The sequence below is a fragment of the Apteryx rowi genome, unplaced genomic scaffold, assembly GCF_003343035.1.
Source record: "Apteryx rowi isolate R43461 unplaced genomic scaffold, aptRow1 scaffold_792, whole genome shotgun sequence".
NCBI lineage: Eukaryota > Metazoa > Chordata > Aves > Apterygiformes > Apterygidae > Apteryx > Apteryx rowi.
Genome location: NW_020451085.1, coordinates 206309 through 230618, shown reverse-complemented (window position 1 = coordinate 230618; position 24310 = coordinate 206309). Strand labels below are relative to the sequence as shown.

At 35.3% G+C, this 24310-nt stretch overlaps 1 protein-coding gene across 4 annotated transcripts in view; it reads left to right on the top strand.

The window, feature by feature from the left end:
• The window catches only part of VTA1 (vesicle trafficking 1), a 43840-nt gene that overhangs the window by 7034 nt on the left and 12496 nt on the right, over nucleotides 1-24310 (top strand). For all 4 annotated transcript variants that reach the window (XM_026088870.1, XM_026088873.1, XM_026088874.1 and 1 more), the window contains exons 2-5: nucleotides 7400-7494; nucleotides 10794-10921; nucleotides 11454-11529; nucleotides 17614-17725. In XM_026088870.1, the coding sequence (XP_025944655.1) occupies nucleotides 7400-7494; nucleotides 10794-10921; nucleotides 11454-11529; nucleotides 17614-17725 (411 nt within the window). The remainder of the gene's footprint in view (nucleotides 1-7399; nucleotides 7495-10793; nucleotides 10922-11453; nucleotides 11530-17613; nucleotides 17726-24310) is intronic.

Sequence of the window (24310 nt, the reverse complement as noted above, 5' to 3'; positions counted from 1 at the left end):
AAAATATTCCTCACTTCCAGTTTGTCTTCCTGTGCTTTGCATTTTTTCTGTTTTCAGTCTTAGCTTGTTTGCTCTGATTTCTTTCAAAGGGTTGAAAATAGGAAAGCTGTACTTTTACTACTCTGGTTTTACTGTGGAGGCACAGTAAAAAAAAATGGAGAACTAATTGGAATAATAAAAATAAATACATAAGACCCACAGACCTCAAAACAAACTATCTAGAAGCAAATGTTAAAGGTAGTGTTAACTAGTACTTCTGGCACTTGCTGTAATTACTTAGGTAATAGGTAAAAACAATCTGCTCTGATGGAGATAGGAATGAGAGCAATAAAATAGAACGTGTATTTTAGAGATGAAAATTTTATTGCTGAGGTGTGTGTGTTTGTATTAAACTGCTAAAGTTGAATTGTACACAGTAAATTGCAGATATACTATCATGCATTTTTCCGGCTTAAAATTTACAGTTTTTTGGTGCAGCTTCATTTGGCTTGTACCTCTGGAAGTAGAATTAGAACTGTCTTTCCATGCCTTAGGTTTTGCTGCTTGCTTCTGAAGACAGATGCACTGATATTAGCGTTTTAACCCACAGAATCATTGAGGCTGGAAGGTGCCTCTGGAGATCATCTAGTCCAATCCCCCACTCAAAGCAAGGTCCCTAGTGCAGGTTCTTGAGAGGCATGTCCAGTTGGGCTTTGAGTATCTCCGAGGATGGAGTCTCCACAGCCTCTCTGGGCAACCTGGTCCAGTGTTTGACTACACTCACAGTAAAAAAGCTTTTTCTTATGTTTGAATGGAATATTGTGTATTTCGATTGTGCCTGTTACCTCTTGTCCTTTCACTGGGCACCACTGAGAAGAGTCTGGCTCCGTCTTCCTTACTCCTTTCATCAGTATTTATACATATTGATAAGATGCCCCCTGATCTTTCTCTGCTTGAGGCTAAACAGTCCCAGGTCTCTCAGCATCTCCTCATATGAGAGATACTCCAGTTCCTTAGTCATCTCTCTGGCCCTTTGCTGGGCTCGCTTCAGCAGGTCCAGGGGTCTCTTGTACTGGGGAGCCCAGGACTGGACACAGCACTCCAGATGCAGCCTCACCAATGCTGAAGGATCACCTCCCTCAATCTGCCAGCAACATTTTTCCTAATGCTGCCCAGGGTGCTGTTGGCAGTTAAGATCAGGAGTGTGCTTCTGAAACACATCTCATAGTCATGCCCACCTAGGATGCTCTGGTTTATTTGACTGAGTAGTCTGAGAACATGAAAATAGTTTTCTTTCAGTTTAAACTAAACTGAAACATGTGTTGCAAGACTTCTTCAGATCTGTGTTCTAGCCCCTCTAGAGGCTAGAACCCAGAGGCTGTCCTGTCTGCAAGACCTGACCATAACTAGCCCAAAGTAGATACCTCCTCCTTTTGCCTTCTTGAGATCTCAATTACTGTAAATTAAGGTAGTTTTTCTATTTCGATTAGAAATATTTCATTTTTGTTTTATTAGCATATAAAGACAAGCATTTGAAAAATACTGATAGTTTAAATATTGTGCAAAAGCTTAGAAACTTAGGAATTTCATATATAGATCTTTTATTCAAATTTTGTAAGAGACCAAGGTTGGTCTTTAAAGCACTCTGAAGAAAGGCAGTGTGGAAAACAGTCATTTCCTAAGATTTGTGGTAGATGTTGTTAGACTATTTGTTTTGTCCTCTAGCCTTAATAACCTAAGTGCTTGTTTGTAATTGCAAATTTTACTGTTTTGTCTATGTAGTTTGGTGTTTTTTTCAAGTTGCTGTTTTTCAAATAATAGTGAATTTAATGTAATTTACTATAATTTTCAGTAATTTTAGGTAAGAGACATACATTTTACTTGAGATTGTTTTGACCTGACACAGTTTATCTAGCAAGTAACTTGAAATATATTACTATCAGTCCGGTCTCCTTTGTAGGATTTAGAGTGCTATAAAAGAATCTGAGGGGAGGAATAGGTTATTGCTTTGAGTTTCTCATTAAAATTCATGTGTAGTCTTCCTCTCCCACCACCTCCCACCTTTTTCCTCAAGAACTTTTTTTCCTGCGTTTCTCCTTAAAGCAATTTTATTTGAAAATATTTAAAAATAATTTGTTTCCTATGGAAAACTTGGGGGTTTAAGTTGATGCTGTCAGTCTAATACTTAATCTCCCTTTTGCCAGTTTCCTTCTGCATAATATAATGTAGAGGAAGTACAGTCCTCCAACGTTTGTTTGTTTCAGTGCTATTAAGTCTATTTTTAAAAGTATTTTAATTCAGTTAATTCAGACAACTTTGATTTGGCCAACTAGAAATAGTATGTTTTTATAATCTGCATACARAAGTTACATGAATATTGTATAATACATTAATGTTCCTGAAGGGAAGAATAATTCATTTTTCTTTTTCTATGCAGAGGCATTCTTTATGAAAATACTTTTGCAGTAGTTTGAATACAGTTCAGTTTTATGTTTGAGTTCCTGCTCCCACACATTTGTATTTCAGCTGTTGTTTTGACTGTACCAAGTAGTTAACAAATATTTTTCTGTCAGTGGTTTGACAGTAGAAGAAAGAGAAAGGTATAGAGTCTGAATGATTAATAAATTACGGAGTGAAAAAGTTTTGATCTTTTAACCAAAAGCAAAATCTGGCTTAAGTTGATGGCAACTATTTTGTTACTATTTTATGTTAGCTGTGGAATATGTCAATGAAAAGTATTGAAAATATTCCAGTTCTTAATAATTTTTTCTATACTAAAATAGAGTTAAATATGTGTGGAGAAAAAGAACTGTAATCTCTTAACCCTGCTAGGCAAGGAAAGAGAAGGATAGTCGGACAGAGTTTAGAAGATAGAATCAACCTATTGTGCATACTAGCTGGCTGGAACTTTTGTTCTCCAGTATTTTTACTTGGCACAGAGTTAGTTTAAAGTCAGAGTTGGGGGAGTTTCAGTTGTTATCCAAACATAAATCTGGAATAACTTACTGTGTATTGGGAATGAATGCCTGGCACATACTAAAGACAAAATACTCTGAAATTGTGCTATGTATTAGCAAAGGAAAAATAACATGGTATTACGTGACATAAATAAAAGCAGAGAAGTTTCTGTAAAGCTCACTGTATAATTCCTTCCAGCACACCCACACTTAGTATTTACTGAACAAAGATTAAGGGCAACAAACCGAGACATAAATTTTGTAGTTGTCTTGGCAAAACATTTTTCTGAGAATGATTACTTGCCAAGTCTTTATGAATTTGAAGATAAATGTCCTGTCTGAAAACTGAGAGTAAACCCTCTTTTAGTTAATAATTGGCAAAACAGTTTTGTCTTTGTGCATAAAAGATTACAAGTGACTTTAGCTCTACTTGCAACATTAATGTTTAGACATTAGGTATAGGTAGCCTCCTTTACCTCTTCAGTGCCATGCTTTCTGCATGTACTACTGTGGTTGACCACATTAAAATCCTTTCTGCTGCATGATTTAGTTAAAGGGGAGGGGAGGCGAGGAAAGTAGCATAGTATCTGTGGATGAAGCCAACTGCATAAAACAAGCTTAAAAAGAACCAGTAATAGCACTCATTTATTTGTTTCCAAGTATTCCAGATGTTCATCACAAATAGTGAATAGAATTGAGAATTACATGTCATTTCCAAGAGTACCTACGTTCTTCAAATGATTTCTGTTTAGACTTTAAAAATGTGAAAACTCTTGCAGCTACAACCTATGGTTTTAATTGTCTTTTCATATCACAATTTTCAGCAGCCTGGCTTGTCACAGAGAAAATTTATTATCAAAGGTTACCAAGCAAATGGCTCCCAAAAGTCTAGTTGTTTGGCTTTACAGTGTGTTATTGTGGTCATTAGGGACATGCACTTAATGCAGTGTTCAACTTGCAGTTCTTGATCAAAAGCACTCCAAAATCATTTTGATGTAAAATGGCATCTCAAATCATTTAAAAATTCAAGTGCTCTTTTTAAAAAGGCAATTTATTTGACTGAAATACAGTTGTAATACAGAACACAAAAGAGTATCTCTTTCTGTGGTGTCCATAGCATTTAGGAGATTAATGCTGTGCTGTTAGAAATTGAACTATTTGCTTTAAAACAGGATTTATGTGGCTTCAGCAAGCACAGTAATAGCGCATTCCATTGCATCTGCAGTATTATAGGAACCAGAATATCTGGATTTAAAGGAATGTAAATAATTACTCTATTTTCTTTAAGAAATGAGGAAAAATCCTCACTTATGTTTGGCTTTCTCAGCAGCCAGAGATGTTGAAGGTGGTAGACATTTGGCCTCTTGCTTAGGAGGTCCTTGCCACTGAGATTTCTTGTCAACATCAACATGGAAGACAGTTCTTCGACCATTAGTTGCCAGTTTAAAATTTCATTGAAGATATTAAGAAAACGATAAGTTTTGCTCATTGCTGTTGAATATTCGGTACTGAAGTGAGTTTGCCCATCTGCAGTCAGATCTAATATGGACTTAATAAATATCCTTTAGTAGATCAGAGCATGTTTTTCAGTTACTATCATGCATGCTTACTGTAATATTTATGTGGATGGCATTGCCATAAACTACATAGAAGTGAAAAATATTTGTAAGACTTCCAACACCTTAGTTGGCAAAAGTAGTATCGAAAACACCATAGTCTTACAGATCACCTTTATCTAGAATACTTCAGACATTTCCAAATTAGAGGGAGTAGAGAGAAGCATGACAAAAGATGCAGGCATAGGAAAAAATGTGTTTGGAAATAAATTAAGATTTTTTGCCTTAGGAATGAGGTGTAATAATAATACACAAAAATGTAAAGAGCAGAAGTAGAGGACAGAGCTTTTCCTGTTGTTTGTAACAAGGCAAGGGGATACTCGATTAAGTTAAAATGTAATAATTATGACCTTTATTCTTTTAAAAGGAGAGAGTACTCTTCCTTGAGTGATTATTTCTTTTGGATTCACTCACACTCTTTATATGTAATTTCAAAAGCAAAATTTCAAAACATTAGAAGGATATTATTATTTCAGTATTGTCTGTAGGGGCAAATACCAGATTGTTCTCCCTTCATCCTGTTCTGTTTGTGTCAGAGCAGTTCCTCAGATCTTTCAGTTTTTCAACTCTTTCACTTGCTGCCTACCTGATAGGTTTGATAATTATTGACAGCGTTTTTCAACTCTCCTGCCTCCCCCCTGCTTTTGACTAGACCAGCTCTGAGTAAAGCAGTAAGTTTACTCAAGTAGCTCAAAAACTCAAGTTTTTCTTGGCAGCATTTTGTTTGTAGCTGGTGTACTTCAAACTGTGGAGAGTATACTTAATACATCAGTTTTCTTCAATTTCTTCATTTCATGAACTGAAGCTGATGTTCCAGATGATTTTGACTCGCAGGCTATGGTTTGCATTTTCTGACCTACAAGTTGCCTAGCTTTGCATTAAAACAAAGTTGCTTAATCAAAGATATTTTTGCATTTCCCTGAGTGAAGACTCCCTTTCAGTACTGAGTGCTGCTAGTTTGTCATGCTCTGTGAAGAGTGGTTTTCACAAGCATCATAGCCTTCCTCACCACCATTGGTGGTGACAGGTGGAGCACATTCAACCTTAGCTTGGGTGACATTAGTAGTCTCTCTGTAGAATGTCTCAGTTCTTAATATCTGTAGAGCTGCTACTTAGAGCACTGCTATAGTTTCATGACAATGTATATTGAGAGAGACTAAGAACAGTTCCCCAAGCTTTAATGACCTGAGGACTCTTTGTCCTGTTGATCCCAGAGTCCTTTGTAAACAGGAAAGTGATGTTGGTGAGGAACATTGCTTGAAGTCACCCATAGTGTAAATTTGTATAAAGACAAGAAAAACATGTTTCTTATCTGTAACTTGTTCTTTGACCTGTGCTCTCTGGGTGTTCAAGACTCACTCCAATGGAGTGCCAGAAGGGGGTCTTTGAGTTTTTCTCGATCTTTTAATGGTTGGGCAGCTCAAGAACAGCTTTATTTTAAAATTCAAAAATGTGTCAATTTTACAGTCTCAAATAAGGAACGTATACTTTGTCTAGTTTGAATAATCAAATGTATTTGAAACTTGTGAAATGCTAATTTTAAAATCTAGAAGAATGATATAAATTTTGTTGCTCATCAGCAGAATCTAAGCAAGTTTTGTAGAGAGGGATGTTCAATTTTATTAGACAAACCGATAATGGGTGAAAAGTGCAGGCAAGCTGTTGAACATACAGTCCTTTCTTCAGCAGCAAGCATCAGGCTGAGTACAGGTTAAAAACAATTGTTTTCTGTGTTTGTTATAACAGACAATTTTGAGAGAAAAGGGTGACAGGTATCTCTAGTGCATGAAAGGATGTTTAGAAGGGGAGAGATGATAAAGCTGTTAATCAAATAAGGTTCACTTGCAAAGGTCAAGGGCTTGCAGGAAGAAGGGTATTGGGGTGTGCCATAAAAACTAGTTCATGATAATATTCAGTAGAGTTACAACATTTTAGTTCTTAAGCTCTGCATTTGAAGGTGTTTTGTAAGACTCCCTTGAGGGTCAGGGAGTTAGTAGAGTGGATGCTTTGTGAAAAATATTCTCCAGTTGTTTACTGAATGTTTCTGTCCTTTATCATTTCTGTGTGTGCTAATCCTAGTGAAAAATAGTTTTTTGGTTTTACTCACTCTTTCCTGAAGCATGTCAAATTCCGCCATGTGCATACATATAATTCATAGATTTTTGGTAGTTCTGTTGATCTTTTTAATTGGAAGAGGTTAATCGCTTAGTGTCAAGATCATATGAAAAATTGGAAACGTTACTTGTAGGGCAGGTTTAATAACCTGTGTCTTATCTAATATAAAGATAGATTGTCTGTCTTGTATGCCTTTGATGTCTATGCATATACATGGATATAATAGATGATTAATTCCATTTGTTAAAGTTCAGTTTTAAAGCTAATTGGCTCCCACTACAGGAAATTCCATTTTTACATATATTTGTATGCTTAATACGTGTACATATATGTTAAGAGTTCTGTGAAAATTGTTGACATATAATTAGGAATAAAAATTGAATTCAAGTTCATATTTGAGAGAGTTGCAGATGATGGCTGATCTTTTGCAAAACAGTTAATATTGCTTCATAGCAATACAAACATCAATTTGAAATCAGCAGGAATGCTCATTGAGAAAAATGAAACATAAAACTCAGAAAAATATTTCCCAGTATTTCTGCAAGACTGAACATATCTAGATTTAACTGTTAGCGCTCAGTAGCACTATAGTAGTCCATTGTTAAACCACAAGATGAGTTTTGTCTTTCAGATGTGTTGGGGACAACATTGCTTGCTTTGGTTTTGAGTTTTGCCATAGATACTCATTAACTCTTTTTTTTTTTTTTCTCTGTTGGTCTGTCTCCTTTAAAGGCCGTTTGTATGCAATGCAAACAGGGATGAAGATTGATAGTAAAACCCCAGAATGCCGTAAATTTTTATCCAAACTTATGGATCAGCTGGAAGCTGTGAGTAGAATTTATTGCTCTCCTCTGAAGTTATTTGTGATGTTACTTTAATTTCTATTTAATCTTCTCCAAATGTTGTCTTTTCTCTATCATCAGTCATTGATGCAAATATTCTGTATGCAGGCATACTGTATGTATTTTTCAAGTTGTATATAATAAATCATCAGAAGGATTGGAAGGAGATAAATCTCCCACTCCCTCTCGTCATCTCATTACAGCCAGCACTTACACTATAATTTCATTTAGACAATATGAATTACAAAGATATTGTATCCACACATAGTCTCATGAGAAAACATATCACTTATTATGAAATAAACACAGGTTTTTCAAAAGACCTTTTTATTGATTTATCTTTGATTCTGTGAAGTCTTTGAGAGTTATTTTCCCTTCTGTAGGAGTAGCTAGCCTAGTCTTCTGTGCTTTTGTAATTTTTGTCCCAAATTTTTGTACCTAGGGAGTTTTTTAAAACATACTCTAAAAGATTAAGATACTTTTGTGATCTTATCTTCTGTTAGAGATTGGAGATCTTACACGAATTCTTGTAAGCACAATCTTATCTGTGCAGGTAAAAGGTAGTTATGCTACAGTTTTTTAGAGGACCCAATAATACAAAAAACAAAAACTTTAAGTACAGTTAAACTAAGAAAGAAAGGTACCAATGGTCAGTTTAAGCTTCAGTAGCTGTTTTACGTTGGTATTCTGTAGAGTAGTTTTCAACAGTCTGGAAGGACCAATGCATGGATTTTAAGGTTTAAGGGCTTGTTTGGAAGCAGAAAGTAACATTGGAAAATGGAACAGAGGTACGTTTTGTGTTCCATATTAATGTTTCTGTTCAAAATCTAACCATAGTAATGCCTGAAGAATTTGTGTGAAACTAGTGGAAAAAGTCTTAAATTCTTCAGAATTTTTTTTCCAACTGAACACGAACCTTTTGTTTTTTATTTGTACGTTGTTCTCTTTGCTACATTTTATCAGTGATTTTTAGCAATCAGAAATGTAAGATGAAGTGAATTGTTGGTGTGTTATTTCATGAAACTTCATCATCTTTATGGCTCTGATTTTCATACCAAAATGGAAGGCATGGCAGGAGAGATGACACTAAAACTCCAAAAGATTTTCTTCCGCATTCCCTAAGGATTGTTCAAGGTTATTGGATCCGTTATGGCACCACGGGAGCTAGTCTGTCTGCGGTGTTCAGTTGCGCTTTCCATTTCACATATGGAAAGACAAAAAAACAGCAAAAATCCTTGGGCATCTGTCTGTGTTAAGTGGTTTATCTTTCAGTTGCTGGTAAGGTTGTCTGTGTGGCAACTGATAGAAGGGGGAGTACTCATGCATGCTGGCGGATGATGTGTTCTGTAGTCAATTATTGATGTTTGTTCTATTTAACCAAGTTGTGGAAAGCTGGAGAGAGCACTTCTAAGCAGTTCTAATACAGAATTTGGGGGTTGGGGGAGGAGTTGGAAACTTGGGCRAATTGACAAGTTGGTGTGTTAGTATCTCTGCAATAATTTGATAGTGGCCCTTGTCAGACTGCAGTCAACCAGCAGGGGGCATATAGGAGTTTTGCATGTCTATGCTAAAGGTTTCACACAGCTTTTCGTGTGTTGCTGCTATTGATTATTATAGAGGTTAGACTGAAGCTTGTAAACAATTCTGAATCTTATGCTAGCAAAGGATAAAACAATATAAATGTCTAGAAATCACCAGTTAGTTTTATTTTGAGAAACTTCATAGTTTTCCAGATCTGTGTAGTTAATTAAATATGGTTTGGGATCTAAATATGATTTGGGATCTAAAATGCATATTTTCATCAGAAATATTTTATGTGTAGTTGTGTTGTTTTGCTTTTTCAATAGGTAACTTTAGTACAAACATTTATATTAAAATTAAACCCCATTTGCTTGATTTTTACATTCAAATTATGAGTTAGAATTAAAAACATCAGTACTGCAATACTGAGTTACTGATTGCGTGAAGGATAATTTCAGAAGTGAACAACCTGGACAACTTTAACTTTCTTAGGAGTGTATGTAATTAAGTGCCATTTGTGCCTTTGAAACTATCTCCGTTGAACATCAGATCAAGTCTAGCAATAAGTTATCTTCTAAGTATAAGGTATATATAGGCTCATAAAATATATATAAACATTTTTTTTCTCAGTGAACTTCAACAATGTCTCATTTCAGATATATATTTTACAGCTTAAAGATTATGATACACCCAATAGGAAAGAAACAAAATTACGCTTTCTAAAACACTAATACTTTTTAAAGACCTTATGTAGAATATGAATTCAACAAAAATCTGTAAATTTGAAGCACTATTTGCAATGTTTATATTTTACTACTGAAATCAAGTAACTTTCTTGGCAACATTCTATTCATTGAAAAGTTGGCCTCAATGTAAAAAATATTACAGAAATGCAGCCTGTATGATTAAATTTTCTTCACATTCACACACTGAAAAATAACTGCCATTCAGAGATTGTTTTTAAATCTTTTGGCAAAATAAGGACTGCAGGTTAGTATCACGCAGTGTTCCTGTTTTTGTTCTCTAAGGATACCTTGAGATTTCTGTATGTGCAAACAGTAAGCCTATTCAGAAGTTGTAAATCCACCTGTTGTAACTGTAACAGGGTTATTTGCTTTACTGATTTTTATTAGGAAACCTGAGGCTTCTTGTACTCTGACATCTTTGAAAAGAGGTCTTTGAATTGCAGTACACTGCTTACACTGAAAATTCCAGTAAATCCATAGGTCACTAAACCAGTCAAAGTAGGGCTGGGACTCTTTAAAGATGTAATGTGCTTCAGTGAATATCTTGCAAGAGAGAAGACATATAGTCACTCTGACCTACAGTACCTTTATAAAACATTCACTATTTTATCAATTTAAGTGCATTGAATCCTCATTCAGGCTTCAGAGTTCTTGGTATTTCAGATAATAAGGAAAAAAAAATCYGTAGTTATTCTTTTGCAATATTACTCTTGCATGTTTTGTCTTTATTTTTAAATTTTTTTTAATTTGAAAGTTATTCTGTATTAGTAGATATTATTCAGAGCTACTAATTCATAATATTTTTCTCTCCAAAATAATACATTTTCTCTTTGACATGCTGCTGTTAGCATTCATTACGTTAGAAGCTGGAGATTTGTAAAATAATTAGTATATTGTTTCCTTTTTTAAATTTTACTTGGATTTGTCTGAATCAACAGCTTCTTGTGTTTTAATTGGATTGTAAAATTGCTAGCGTCTAAGAAGGTAATGAATGTCTTTTTTTCAACTTTTTTTCAGATGAAAAAGCAATTTGGTGATAATGAAGCTATTACTCAGGAAATTGTTGGTTGTGCTCATGTGGAGAATTATGCTTTGAAAATGTTTTTGTATGCAGACAATGAAGACAGAGCTGGACAGTTTCATAAGTAGGTGAAAAATCTTTGTTTTGTTGCCTGAGTTAATATATTTTTTAGGAAATTTGAATCTACACTCTCTTAGTATGACTGAAAGCAGGAACTGTGCTTTAATGCATTCATTTCTTTTTTGGAAACCTCCATTGTTTACTACTTCTGTCTCTTAACTTTGCACACTAAATGTTATCCTCCTTCTTGTATTCTTGAAGAGGTTGTCCACCTTCTGGCAAGCTTTCTAAAGCCCCAAACCAATACTGACCTAATGTAGGATGTCTAATGAATGTTCTAAATTAGAAACCAAGTGCAGAACATATAAGCAGCTTTTAAAAAAAAATACTGAAAACTTTCTGTGTAGTAGTCGGGAGGCTAGTCAATTTATTCTTAAATTTAAATATTGTGAAGGGAGTTCTTAAATGTCAGATTAAAAGGAAAAAAAACAGTGAATGTTTTTAAATAAGCCAGTATAATCTAAACTGCCAACTTTTAAATTGTGCTCTTGAAAGACTGGCATTACCAAGTCAGTAAAATGTTTTCTTTTTTACAGAAACATGATAAAGTCCTTTTATACTGCAAGTCTTCTGATAGATGTTCTGACAGTATTTGGGGAGCTCTCTGAAGAGGTAAGTGTTAAGGATACCAGTGTATCTGACAGCTTTTTGTAGCACAGGAGCACAGCAAGTTACTATTTTAATTCCTTAAAATGTTCTTACARTTTGTAAATATGAACTTCGAAGACCATCAGTTTTAATTGTGTAACCAAATACATGTTGGTAAATCATAAGTAATCTTGCTAGGTATTTCTATAAAATGCATTTGAAATACTAGAAAACTATAATCTATTAGAAGATGCTTCATGACTTAACCAGTATCAGTTTCAAATTCAAAGTCTGATCATTGTTATGGGACACAGCATTACACTGAGCAAGTATAAATGACTGTAGAGAAAAATGATGCAAAATTCCTGGCCTTTTCCATCTTCATCTTTTTCACCCTGTAAGGAAGAACTTCTTATAGTGCTAATAGTTGACATGGAATTGTATACAGTTTAGTTAGACTAGATACTTTTGATGTTGCAACAAACCCCACCCTTAAAAGGCGATATGTAAAGTTGGAAGGATATAAATTTGTTTCATAAAAAGTGACTTGCTGTCTGACCGTTAGGACATCAGTATTTTTGTTCAAAAATTTTATCCACTAAAGTAGCTAACACAAACCCAGTTTTAGTGCTCTTCATGGCAGTTTATTTTTTAATCAAGCAAATATTCTAGAATTGGCTGAACAAGATCATAATTATTTTTATTAAGGCACACCAAAATAATTCTAGGTCTGTTATAAAGTAAGTTTTTCTACTAGCTGCGTGCTCAGCTGCTCTCTGTTATTCATGCCCCACAGGAGAATTAATCTCAAATATGCTGGAACAGATACTCTTAATAAAGTATTCCTTGTTCTGGAAAGTAAAAGTTAAATGTTCCTTGCTAGATTAACTGWTTGAGAAACTTATTTTGAAAATGTAATGGTAAAGTCGAAAATATTTGGCAAGGACAAAAATTTACAGAAAGCTGTTACTGACTGGTGAAGACATGTTTCAAAGATAGTTGAAGGAAGGTTAGAATACTTAGAACGATAAATAAGAAACAGCAATGATATTAAATAATCTGAGACCAAGTCAGCAATTGTTGATCACATAAGTGCTTAATGTGCCTCAGGACACCTAAATCCACATAGGTAATCCACAAATATTTTGTTTTCTCACATGCTCGAGTGCTATAGGCTTCTATGTTTCTGCTAGTAAAATTCCCTTAGAAAAGTTCTGTTATGTTGAAGACCCATAACAAGCTGTGACTGTGGCTGTGTTGAGCCCAAACTATTTCATGCTTTGTTTGGAATTCACAGACTAGACATCCTGTGTGAAAATCCCCTGAGAACCTCAATCTGATAGGTGTGCCTAACATGCAGGAAGATTCAATAGGTTTAAAAAACAGTAACTRTGGCTGCTTTCATTTGTTAACACTGGAAGGAAGGTAAAAGAATGGTGTTGATGGTGATGTACTTAATGTATAGTAGTACCTATAGATATTAACGAGTTCTTGTCCAAGGAGGGGAACACTTGGATTCTATGTCTTCCATAGTCTGAAACTATTCCGATCTACTTTTTTTTTTTTTTTTTTTTTTTTTTTTTTTTTTTTTTTTTTTTTTTTATTATCAAGGGAGACTAGTTAGGATTGCTCTTTCGCGTGTTCTGTTGAAACTGGCTGCTGTGCACCCTGGAATCCAAAGTTCATAGAGCCAGAGAGTAAGTGTACATTTTAATGCACTGATAAGACACGCAACCTTAGATTGTAGGAATCCAGTCCCTGCCTGTAATACTTCCTATGCACTATTCAGTGACTTCGGAGGTCCTGAAGCAATCCTTTGTGCATATGAAAAAAATGTTATAAATGCTAATGTGGAATCCTAGCACTTGTAAATATTTACTACTGAATGTATTTTTTATTGTTGCAAAAAGGAATGTAGTGCTTTATAATTGGAAAGAAGCAGGATATCATCTCATTTTTAATTCATTTAATTAGCGAAGACATTGTTAAAATAGTGTGTGGAAGAAATACAGTAAAAGGTTTGCACTTCTGGCTACCTTTGTTAAGTTTCACCAGTTTCCTTATCCAGTATCACATGAAGGATTTATGGGATGAGTATGACATGGGGCTGTCATAGACTTCTGCAGAAGCCTTCTGTATTAGCCTGAAGTAAGGCTCAGCCTGCCTCTGGTTATATAGTAAAACACCTAAATTTTCTACCTCAGTTAGTCAGACCATCTGTCTGTCTTTTCAGTATGTAATTGCCTTCATAGGTATGGAATGTTGACAATTAAAAGACTTTTCAATCAACAGCAGAAAGCACAGAAAGTGGGTAGTTGACACCTAAAATCAGAAGAAGGGTATTATAAATAATGTGTATATTTATAACTGGTGAGTGACTGATTATTAGACAGTATGGGTAGATTGTATTAGAGGAAACAGTGGATGCTCCGCTTCTCAATATTAGAACTAGGCAAAATGATTTTCTGGAAGACATGTTTCATAAGACACAGCTGATATGAGATCACTATGAAGTTGTGTGTTTATAGAGTTATTTTCATTTACCTCAGTAATAATCTTCATACAGGAGGGCAGTCTTTAAAAAAGGAAGAGCAGTGCTGTCATGGAGGGAGGGGAAAAAAGAAACCCCAAAACAACAAAATTTAGAGTCTCAGTTCTGGAACTACAGGCTTTGCAGTTTAGATGCATAATGACACACATGGGTCAAATAGGGTTCTTTCCTTGCCTATAAACTGTAATGCTCTTTTATAGAATTCTTCAAGATGCGTTGTTAATCAGTGTCAGAAAGAAAATCCCTTTATTTAGGAAATTCCAGGTTACACTTTTTTATGTAATTACTTTAACTGAAATGTTCACTGCTGAAATAGAAATTCTAGACAGAGGTTGTGGTCTCTCTAAAATGGCTCTAGCTGTTGTTCCTATGCATGATGTATTTTCTTTTAGTCATTTTAGAGAAGACTTATGGAAATAATGTCAAATACACAGATTTTTCAGTACAAATATTTTGACTAATTTAAATCTTGGATAAAATACTGGTGGCAGGGTAGTGTTTCCTATGCTCTTGCAAAACATCCACTGAAAACAAATAAGTTGACTATATTTAAAGCATTCACAATGTTTTTGAAACACAATTTTGACTGCAAAAATGTTTTCTGTAAATTACAAGTTAATTCGATGGAGGGTTTGGAATAATAATGATACTAGCCCAAATGGTGAACTTCTATTTCATTACATCATTCTTGCAGAGCATTCAGGTAAATGTCTGTAGATAGACTGTCTTTAGAAAGTCTTTTCAGTATTTCATGATAGATTATAAAATATTTGATGAAGTTACAGAATCACAGAATCACAGAATCTCTGAGGTTGGAAGGGACCTCTGGAGATCATCTAGTCCAACCCCCCTGCTCAAGCAGGGTCACCTAGAGCACGTTGCACAGGATTGCATCCAGGCGCGTTTTGAATATCTCCAGAGAAGGAGACTCCACAGCCTCTCTGGGCAACCTGTTCCAGTGCTCTGTCACCCTCACAGTGAAAAAGTATTTCCTCATGTTCAGATGGAATTKTCTGTGTTTCAGTTTGTGCCCGTTGCCTCGTGTCCTGTCGCTGGGCACCACTGAAAAGAGTCTGGCTCCATCCTCTCGACACCCTCCCTTCAGATACTTGTACACGTTCATAAGATCCCCTCTCAGCCTTCTCTTCTCCAGGCTAAACAGGCCCAACTCTCTCAGTCTTTCCTCATAAGAGAGATGTTCCAGTCCCCTAATCATCTTTGTAGCCCTTCACTGGACTTGCTCCAGTAGTGCCACATCCCTCTTGTACTGGGGAGCCCAGAACTGGACGCAGTACTCCAGATGGGGCCTCGCCAGGACTGAGTAGAGGGGGAGAATCACCTCCCTCGACCTGCTGGCAACACTCTTCCTGATGCACCCCAGGATCCCATTGGCCTTCTTGGCCACCAGGGCACATTGCTGCCTCATGCTTAACTTGGTGTCCGCCAGCACTCCCAGGTCCTTCTCCGCAGAGCTGCTTTCCAGCAGGTCAGCCCCCAACCTGTACTGGTGCATGGGGTTGTTCCTCCCGAGGTGCAGGACCCTGCCCTTGCCTTTGTTGAACTTCAGTCATGTAACATTCCATCTCTTGAGCAAAAACTGATTCTTAAATAATTTTCCAGAAATACTGCTGAGGATGTTGTATTCAATATTGGGAAAGTAAAAAAAAGTTACAATGCAGTTTAGCCGTTCGACTGATAAGAAAGTGTCTTATAGAAAGCCATAACTTTCTATCAGTACTTTTCCTTTCTGAGGTACAGTGAATGCACTTTACTAAATCTGTCTTCGGGATTGGCTTTTTTTGGAGATTTCATTTGTGAAAGTGAGGACCCTAGCTTTCTACTATGCTGTATGAACATCCAGGTGGATAACAATGAATTAAATAGGAACAAGGGAGCTTGCTGGCATTATCCATTATGCTGTAGCACTTGTAGCTTGTCCTGTTCTAGACAACAGTGCAATGGATTTTGTGAAGTACAATTTTGGATCTCTGATTAATTCTATAAGATTTTGGATGTCATTTCAGTCAGGATTTTTAAAGGGAGATTAATGTACCTCTGGTTTCGAACCACATTTAGCCTGTGATTGTTAATCTGTAAATTAGAGTTCACCAGTGCCTTGCAGTGGATTTCCAGAAGTAATATTCTGATGTTACTGTTGGTGGAAAACATGCTATCAACCTCCACTGTTCATATGGCAAAATTACTTCACTTACCCTTCCATGTTTCCCATCCCTGTTTATATTCAGTCTCCTCCTATGAAGCACATTACCTTGTACCTGTCAGAACATCTGACTAGTTGTTTTTTTTATAACTTCTGACAAAGCAGTTGATTTGCCTAATCAATTTAAGATTTCTCCAGCAGTTGAGAACTTTTTCTGGATTAAAAGAATCTATGGTAGCCATCCCAGGAGATATGACATGATCAATTATCATTTCATCTTTTGACATATTAATGTTGCACCTAGGAATGTTAAAGTATATTTTAAAAAATGTAGTGGAAAACCCCGAGGCAGTTGACTCTGATATTAGTTTTAATCGCTCATGTTCCCGTCTGTGAAAAGAAGAATCTATAAAAGCCCAAAGTGAAACGCTTGTCTTCAGTTTCCTCTTCCTGGAAACTGAAAATAGTCAAAAATAAAGTATGCTTTTTTTTAAAAAAAAATATTGAAGTTACAAATGTTCCCTACCTTTTTTTTGTTGTTGTTAATTTCAAACTATTCCCATGGAGATGGAATCAGAAAGGCAAGCAGCAGGTTCTCTTCTCATTTTTATTGCTTAATACTGACACCATTTCAGAAGATGAGAATTGACAAAAAGAGGTGTTGTACATCAATATAATAACTAACATTTTTGAGAAGTATTCGTATTTTTTATAACTGAATTATTAACCTTGTAATTAATAGTTTATTCAAAGTCATTACTGCCATAAACCCTTTTCCTCTGCAGTCTGTATATACCTAAACTCACGCATTTGATTTTTAGCTATAGTAAGTCAAGATATTGTGGGTGCTATAATATACCTCCCACCCCCACATTAATCTGCAACTACAACAACCTTTTTATATTCATACTTTAAGTACCTATTTGAAATTTAAAATATTGTCATTACAAAAAAAAAAAAAATCCAGTATTATCGATCAGGAGGAGTAGGATTTTCAGTTTCAGATATTTAAATCTGAAGTAAAGTTCTCTAAGTTTATGGAGATATAAAGTTTTCTTTATTATTTCACATCAGTAATTACTACACAGTGCTCTGTGCTTCACAGTAGATAGTTTTGGTAAATTTTATTTCCTCTTCCTGGCATGCTACACTAATTGAAGATCTCCACATTTTCCTTTCATGTCAAGATCCCCTTAGAGCAGTTCTTTTTATATCTTAATTCACCAATTTATTTCCCGTGGGTCGTTCATCTTTAAAGTGGTGTCAAATGATAGCAGAGAAAGCAGCTTAGTTTTTTAATCTCTTGCCAGGGTGGAAGACCTGTATATATTTCTTTTTGGATGTGTTAAGTCACAGAAATGAGCAGTTGCAATATCTGGCCTTTTACCTTCCCCAGAATGTTCAGCACAGGAAGTACGCCAGATGGAAGGCAGCATACATTCATAACTGCTTAAAGAATGGAGAGACTCCTCAGCCCGGACCTATTGGAATGGAAGGAGAAGGCTTTGGTATGTATTTTCCTTTTTCTGTGTAAAAAAGGAGATGGGCTGGGTGAAGACCAAAATGGTGGTATACGCTTTTCAGGGAGCATCTAACAGGAAGCGTAGCTTCCCTGTTTAGTTAACATTTCATTCATGATGGGTCTTTTTCTGCTTTTTCTTTTCTGCTTCTTGTACTGTACTGTTGTTTTTATTAGACTTTACTGTTTGATTTATTTAATAAAATCTGTATTTTTTTTTCCTCCCTCTGTAGTGGAGATTATCATCTTGAATACAGTTGCTGTCTAAAAAGGATTGTCACCTTTGGGCCAGAACCATGCATATTTTTAACCTTACCTGCTGCCATTTCAAATCTTTTCTGTAAAGTTATGCTCCCTTTTGCCAGTTTGCTGGCACACATTTGCCGTTTGCTGTATTTGCTCCACACATACACCCTCCATTAATAATTGTTTAGTTTTCAAAACAGGTTTTGCCTACTCCCCTTAAATTGGATTTCCTGCCACTTTCTCATTCAGTCCCTTTTTCCTCTTGTTTTTAGTTGCCCCCTGTGTTCTTCTGGCTACCAGACTTTCCTTATTCCTTGAACTTATTTCCTTAACTGGTAGATAAAGACTTCCAAGGCTACTCACTTACCAAAACGAACGTTTTTCAGAAGAGATTGTTCGAAACCTCCCACATTATAACTTTTACTGTCATTTATTTAATGAATGCAGACCTCTACACTCCACTGTTAATTTAAAAGTCTTAGCTCTGTAGTAAGAACTGTTAAGGCAATCCACATCTTTCTAGTTCAGAGCTTTTTTAAACTGACACCACCAGAGCAAACAGATGCAAGCTAGCCTCCATCTGAAGTAACAGAACACATACTACACAGTCTGTCTCTGACAAGTGCACAATCATCACATCTCATCCGATTCTGAGAAAGACAGCTCCATTCTTTTATTACGCAATGTGCAATTGTGTACACTGAAACAGATACAGGAATGCTGTTGTGTACATAAACTGATTTTGGTTTTGAGTTAATGATATTACGAGCAAAATACATGCAAAAAGCGATACATTGCAGAAATATGTCAGAATAAAAACAGTATGTAATTGTGACATTAAATAATAAAAGGATAACTTTCTAAACATTTTTACCCATTTACTTTCCCATTGTTTGTAGTTTTTCTGTGCTTAATGCATCATTAATGTTTAGTTCTTTTTTGTAGTTTACTAATTGCTTTTGATAGCAATCAGTTTCATTAATAAGGCGTCTCTCCATTTTCCCCCAAGTCAACTCGTAGCATACATAGCATAAAGGACTTACTGGTTTGAATAATGTCAGTTAAGTTAATATTCCCTTCTTTCTTTTAGCATAAGCTTGAATTTAATAATACAAATTTTTCTAATTAAAAGAATCAATGARCAAATCTACAGTACAACAGAGGGACAAATTAACTTGATAGTGAAGTGGCTGCATTAAGTTTTGGATGATATATATGAACTGAATATGAACATATATGTATTCATTCATGTTTGGGGTCTGTACCTGGCTCTTCAGTGGATTTTGAGGTCTGAACCTGTAATTTAAAAACAGTGTTACAAGTAGACTTGTAACTTTCTGTATATTGTTGTTTTTTTTTATTTAAAACATGTCAAAACATTAAAATACTAGCTTCTGTTCTTCTGATTTTCAGACTTTTCATCCTATGAAGTCATATTTTCAAGCTTCTTTCCTGTTTGTCTGTGAAGAAAGAGGAGGATAGGCATTGCAACTGTTTATAGAAAGATCAAATTGGTGGTTCTTCCAGTAAGGTATAGCATCCTATTCCAGTTGGCAGCCATTGGCTGTCTTAAACTGCCTGGTAGGAGGGGATTGAGAAGATCCAGGCAGGCTCTTCTTGAAAGTGCACAGTGATAGGATGAAAGGCAACAGACATAGGTTGCAACCAAAAACAAAAATTTAATTGCTTACTAAGAAAATAATTTCATCAAGAATATAGTCAAATATTGGAACAAGGGCCAAGAGAGGTGGTGGAATCTCTGTCCTTGGAGATATTCAGGACTTCACTGGACAGTGCCCAGATCAACCTAATCTGTGTTATTCCTGCTTTGAGCAGGGGATTGGACCAAGTAATTCCTAGAGAACCCTTCAGCCAACATTATTTTATGATTCTAAAAAATTGTTCACTTGTATATGGAAAAGAGAATCAATAYGATTGAGGAGCGAGAATTGAAGACTGAATCAATAGGAAGGAGGACAGGGCAAGAGTGCTTCTGAAGTTCAAATTTAGCCAAAAAAAGTCTGAAAAGTGACTCTCCACAGTAATCTCTTATTATCATTTATATCTTAAAGGCACTATTGCAGTAAAGTATAAAATAAATCATTGTCACCTTTATTCCACATGTACCAAAAAATCTATTCCTGTTTGTTACCTTTTTTTACTTTTAATAAAATAAAGGCTATCTAAAAACTTGGATACCAGTTAAAATTTCTTGTAGTATCGTGAAGAAAATACTGTTCAGGTATTAATACTCTTGGGAATGAAACAGTAAAACATAAGCAAATTCAAGTATTTATGAACCAGTAATGGGAATGTTCCACTTTGATTTCCAAGCTACTGACTTATTCTTGGTACTATATTATACTCACCGAAAGATCCCCCTACGCACTTAAACACTGGAATGGCTACTTGACCCACTGTAACATGCTTCAACCTAGATACAGCTGTATTTCAAGTGAAGCATTAGCAAATGAATTTCTTTCTCAACATCAGATCTCTTTGAAGACAAAGAGTTATTTTTAGCAGTGGTAAAGCTGTAGTGAGATAGATTCATAATGCAACTCCTGCAAAGATCACCACATCTTTGTAAATCAGATTACACCAGTTTGATAAGAATTTAATAGAGAAGATAAGATGTGAGAAAAGTGTTTAATTTTTTTTTTACAATGAGTGTTAAAAATAGGCCAATCGAATATTTCTGTTTTTAAATGAGTGTTCTTTAATGACCACATTCATAGCTTTAGTAATGTTTGCAAAGCTTACTTGATTATGTGAAATGAATTATGAATTCTATACAATTGCAAAAAGCACTTCTAAGCAAAGATTACAAAACTTTTGCTAAAAAAATTATGTATATAGCTCCTGTGATCTTTAAAATATACAAACAATAATTCTTTCCCAGCAGTCATAAATAAGCTATTTCTTCATTTTATTAATGTGCAGGCAAAGGTAAGTGACTTACTACAGCCCACGTAAGAAACTGTTGTTGGAGGGAAAGTAGAATTCAGACTTTACTCAAAACCCTAGTCTTCATTGCAGGTCATTACAAGCAGTAGTAGGAATAGGTAAAGATTGTTGCCTTCGTTACGAAGTTATGTCTACATGCAAAATAGGAGGGACGGAAATCCTGAGTGAGCCAAAATTTTAACATTCCTGTTCGTAGAGAGCCTGCAATATATGTAATTTGGCTATATTTTTTTTGTTTGTTGAGGTTCATTTCATGTGTTAGCATCATTTTTCCCACCCTTTTATTTTCTGAACAGTGAAATGAAAAATGCTTTTTGCCTTTTATTTTTGGAGGTAACTCTGTAGCATAGGTGTCCATAATGCTTTACACAACTGAGGCAAAGATTTTATGCAAATTAATTTTTATTAGAAGATTCATGAAAAAGAAAAATATCAATTCTTGCTTTGTGCATCATAGGAAGAAAAGCAGCATTGTGTGAATATATGACTGGACCTTCCCYGTTCCTTTCTACTTGCTCATTTTCTTCCTCCTCTTGCAAGTGGAAAAAGTCTGTGTTTAAACAGAATGAAACTAGGTCTCTGTAGCTTGACAAATTACCATTTTTTTCCAAAGTGTTATGTTCTTTGTGATTCTTGAAAACCATACTGTAACTCTTGGAGATGTTTTTACAGTAACATAGGCATGCTTTATGTACTTCTGCTGTTGGATTTATGGATGCTTTTGTCAGGATGCCACTGTAGAAACTTGAAATGACAGGCTTGATTTATTAATGCAGTTGGAGTACAAGTCTAGAGTACACATAAAGATCATTTAAAGTAGCCTGGGTCATCAAGTGAGATTTTGTACTAATGTAAAAAAAAAATTAACAATATTAATTTCAAATATGAAAAAGTTTCTAAACGTGCAAAGTGTAGCTATCATAAAATACATTAAATGTCACCTCTTATATTGCAATATAAAGTATAATATTCTGCATCTATATTGACAATTTCCAAAAAACCTCTATAGTCTCCACTAGGATAAGGAATAGTGTGCAAGGAGGTAAGTTTTTGAGTCCCTTTCTTAATGTTGTGAAATATATATTTATATATAAATATATATTTTTTATATTTTTATATATATATATATAAAATCAGTGTTCCCAGAGAACCTTGCATTCTGCATCTATTAGCAACATCTCAAGCTAGAGAGGAACAGTTCAACAGAATGAGGAAAATAAAATTATTTAAAATTAATAGATGACAGCAAATACATTACCTTTTTAATTCTCTAGACTCCCTAAAAATAGATTTTGCCAGTTTTCAATTTAGTGCTCTGGGCTGCAGTTGTTAAATCATAATCAGCACGTCCTTACACTAGACCGTATACTTCCTTTCACCACTACTTGTTTTTCCTTGGCATCTTAAAGCATAATAATTTGTAATGTAAAAAAGACATTGAGATCAGGATAATATTAGGAAAATGTTTGCACGTTGCATACAGTATTTTCAAACAAAATGTGCCCATTTGTAGTGGTAATGCAGATTAGTTACTTAAATTATCCTGTCAAAACAGATTCCTGACTTCGGAATGGAAAAGTCACTGATTATATTTACCAAACTGATAAATCCATGGATTTTGCTGTCACTGTAGTTTGCAATGGAGTTGCAAACCTCATGTAGCAGTAAGAAAATGTGACTATTAAGGCAAGTTTAAAATGGTATTTTGCTGAAGTTAACTTGAGCATTTACAGCCCTATAATTATGTGCTGTGTATGTGTGTCTTGCTATATAGTAAAATAATAGAAATAAGATTTATGTTAGATCTTGGTTTTGAAAAAAGCAGTGTAAAATTTTTCACTGAAAATTTTCTGATTAAATTAAGCAAATGTCTGTTCTGTTTATAACTTGCAGCACAGTTCATGTCAATACATAAAGGATAACTTACTGAGATTTGTTCAGTCCCACATGTCTGGATAATGCTTATTTCTGTGAGTTTTTCTCAAAATCACTGACATCCTGTAGTTTTACTAGAAGGTTAATGGATTTAATCCAGAGGGTTAACAAGGAATGCCATTAAGCCTTAAGAATCGTCTGTTTTGATCTTTGGGTGAAGATTTGGTTACCAGGTTGGAGGTGTCAGCCTTACTCCACAAAGTCTTACCTTGAATTACCGCTCCCCCCCCCCCCAAAAAAAAAAAAAAAAAGTCTGGGTTACTCTAGCCCTGAGGAAAATCTAGAGAGCCCATGGATCTGTTATGCTGAGATTTAAGCACAGAAGCGTGGTGAGGTTCCAAGAGAAGAAACTCAATTGTAGCTGAAGCTGAATGTGAAGCAATCGTGTAACTGTTTCACAGCCTAGCAGGTCAGCATTCTGAAGAAAATCACAAGCAGTACTGTTTAAAAGCTGCTAGAACTGCAGGAATATCACAAGCACATATCAATGTGGTTCTAATACTTTAATCTTTGATTAATAATATTTTTAATATTCGTTTTGCAAAAAATATTTACTATCCTTTGGTGACATTTAGGCACTTTAAACACCTAATAAACAAAGTGCTAATTTAAGCAAAGCTACTTTTATGTTTAATGCAGTTAACATTTGCCAGTTGCATAATGATTTATCACTTAAGAAAATGTGTTGAGCAACTCAGTTGAGCTTAATTCGTTGATACATATGCCCAATTAAAAGCATATTGCCCTYCTATGAATGTGCCTCTTTAAGGCACTGTTATTAAGGATGGCTTTAACACTTTTTTTTTAGCTTGTTTATAGCATTGCCAAACTTTAACTGTTTGAGTTCATATCTTCTATGGCCACTGTTGCGTACAGATTTTTTTTATTTCATTTTATTAATTTTGGTCAAAATGACTGAATTGTTTCTGAAAGGAGATCAGAGGAAAAAGAGATGGAAAATCTCTGCAGAGGCTTGAAACTTGGACAAAGAGGTTGGCAGGGGATTACTGGATTTTTTTTCTTTCCTTTTTTTCCCAGGGATGGGCTTTTCCTGTCTCTAAGAAAATCTGCCTAAGGTTGGTCCAAGTTCTGTGCCTTTGAGAAATTGCAGTTTGCACTTACTTGGGCTTGCTGGAATTTCACAGCTGAATTCTCTAAAGGTTCCCTGTACGCTGAGCATCCTAAGGCAGAGGGGCTAGACTGCTTCTGCAGTTGTAGCTCTGAGCTGCTGTTGATGGGAAACTGGCATTAAGAGCAGGAAGCTTGTTTATTCTCTAGACTGGCTTGGCATAAGAAGAGGAAGAAGCTTCCAGATTGACAGATGGAGGGAGAAAGCCCAGCCTGGGGGAGTAAGTTGAGAGAGAGAGAACTAAAAGGGAGAAGGGGAAAAGAACTGGCCTTGAAATTAGGCTTGCCTGGAAAAGGC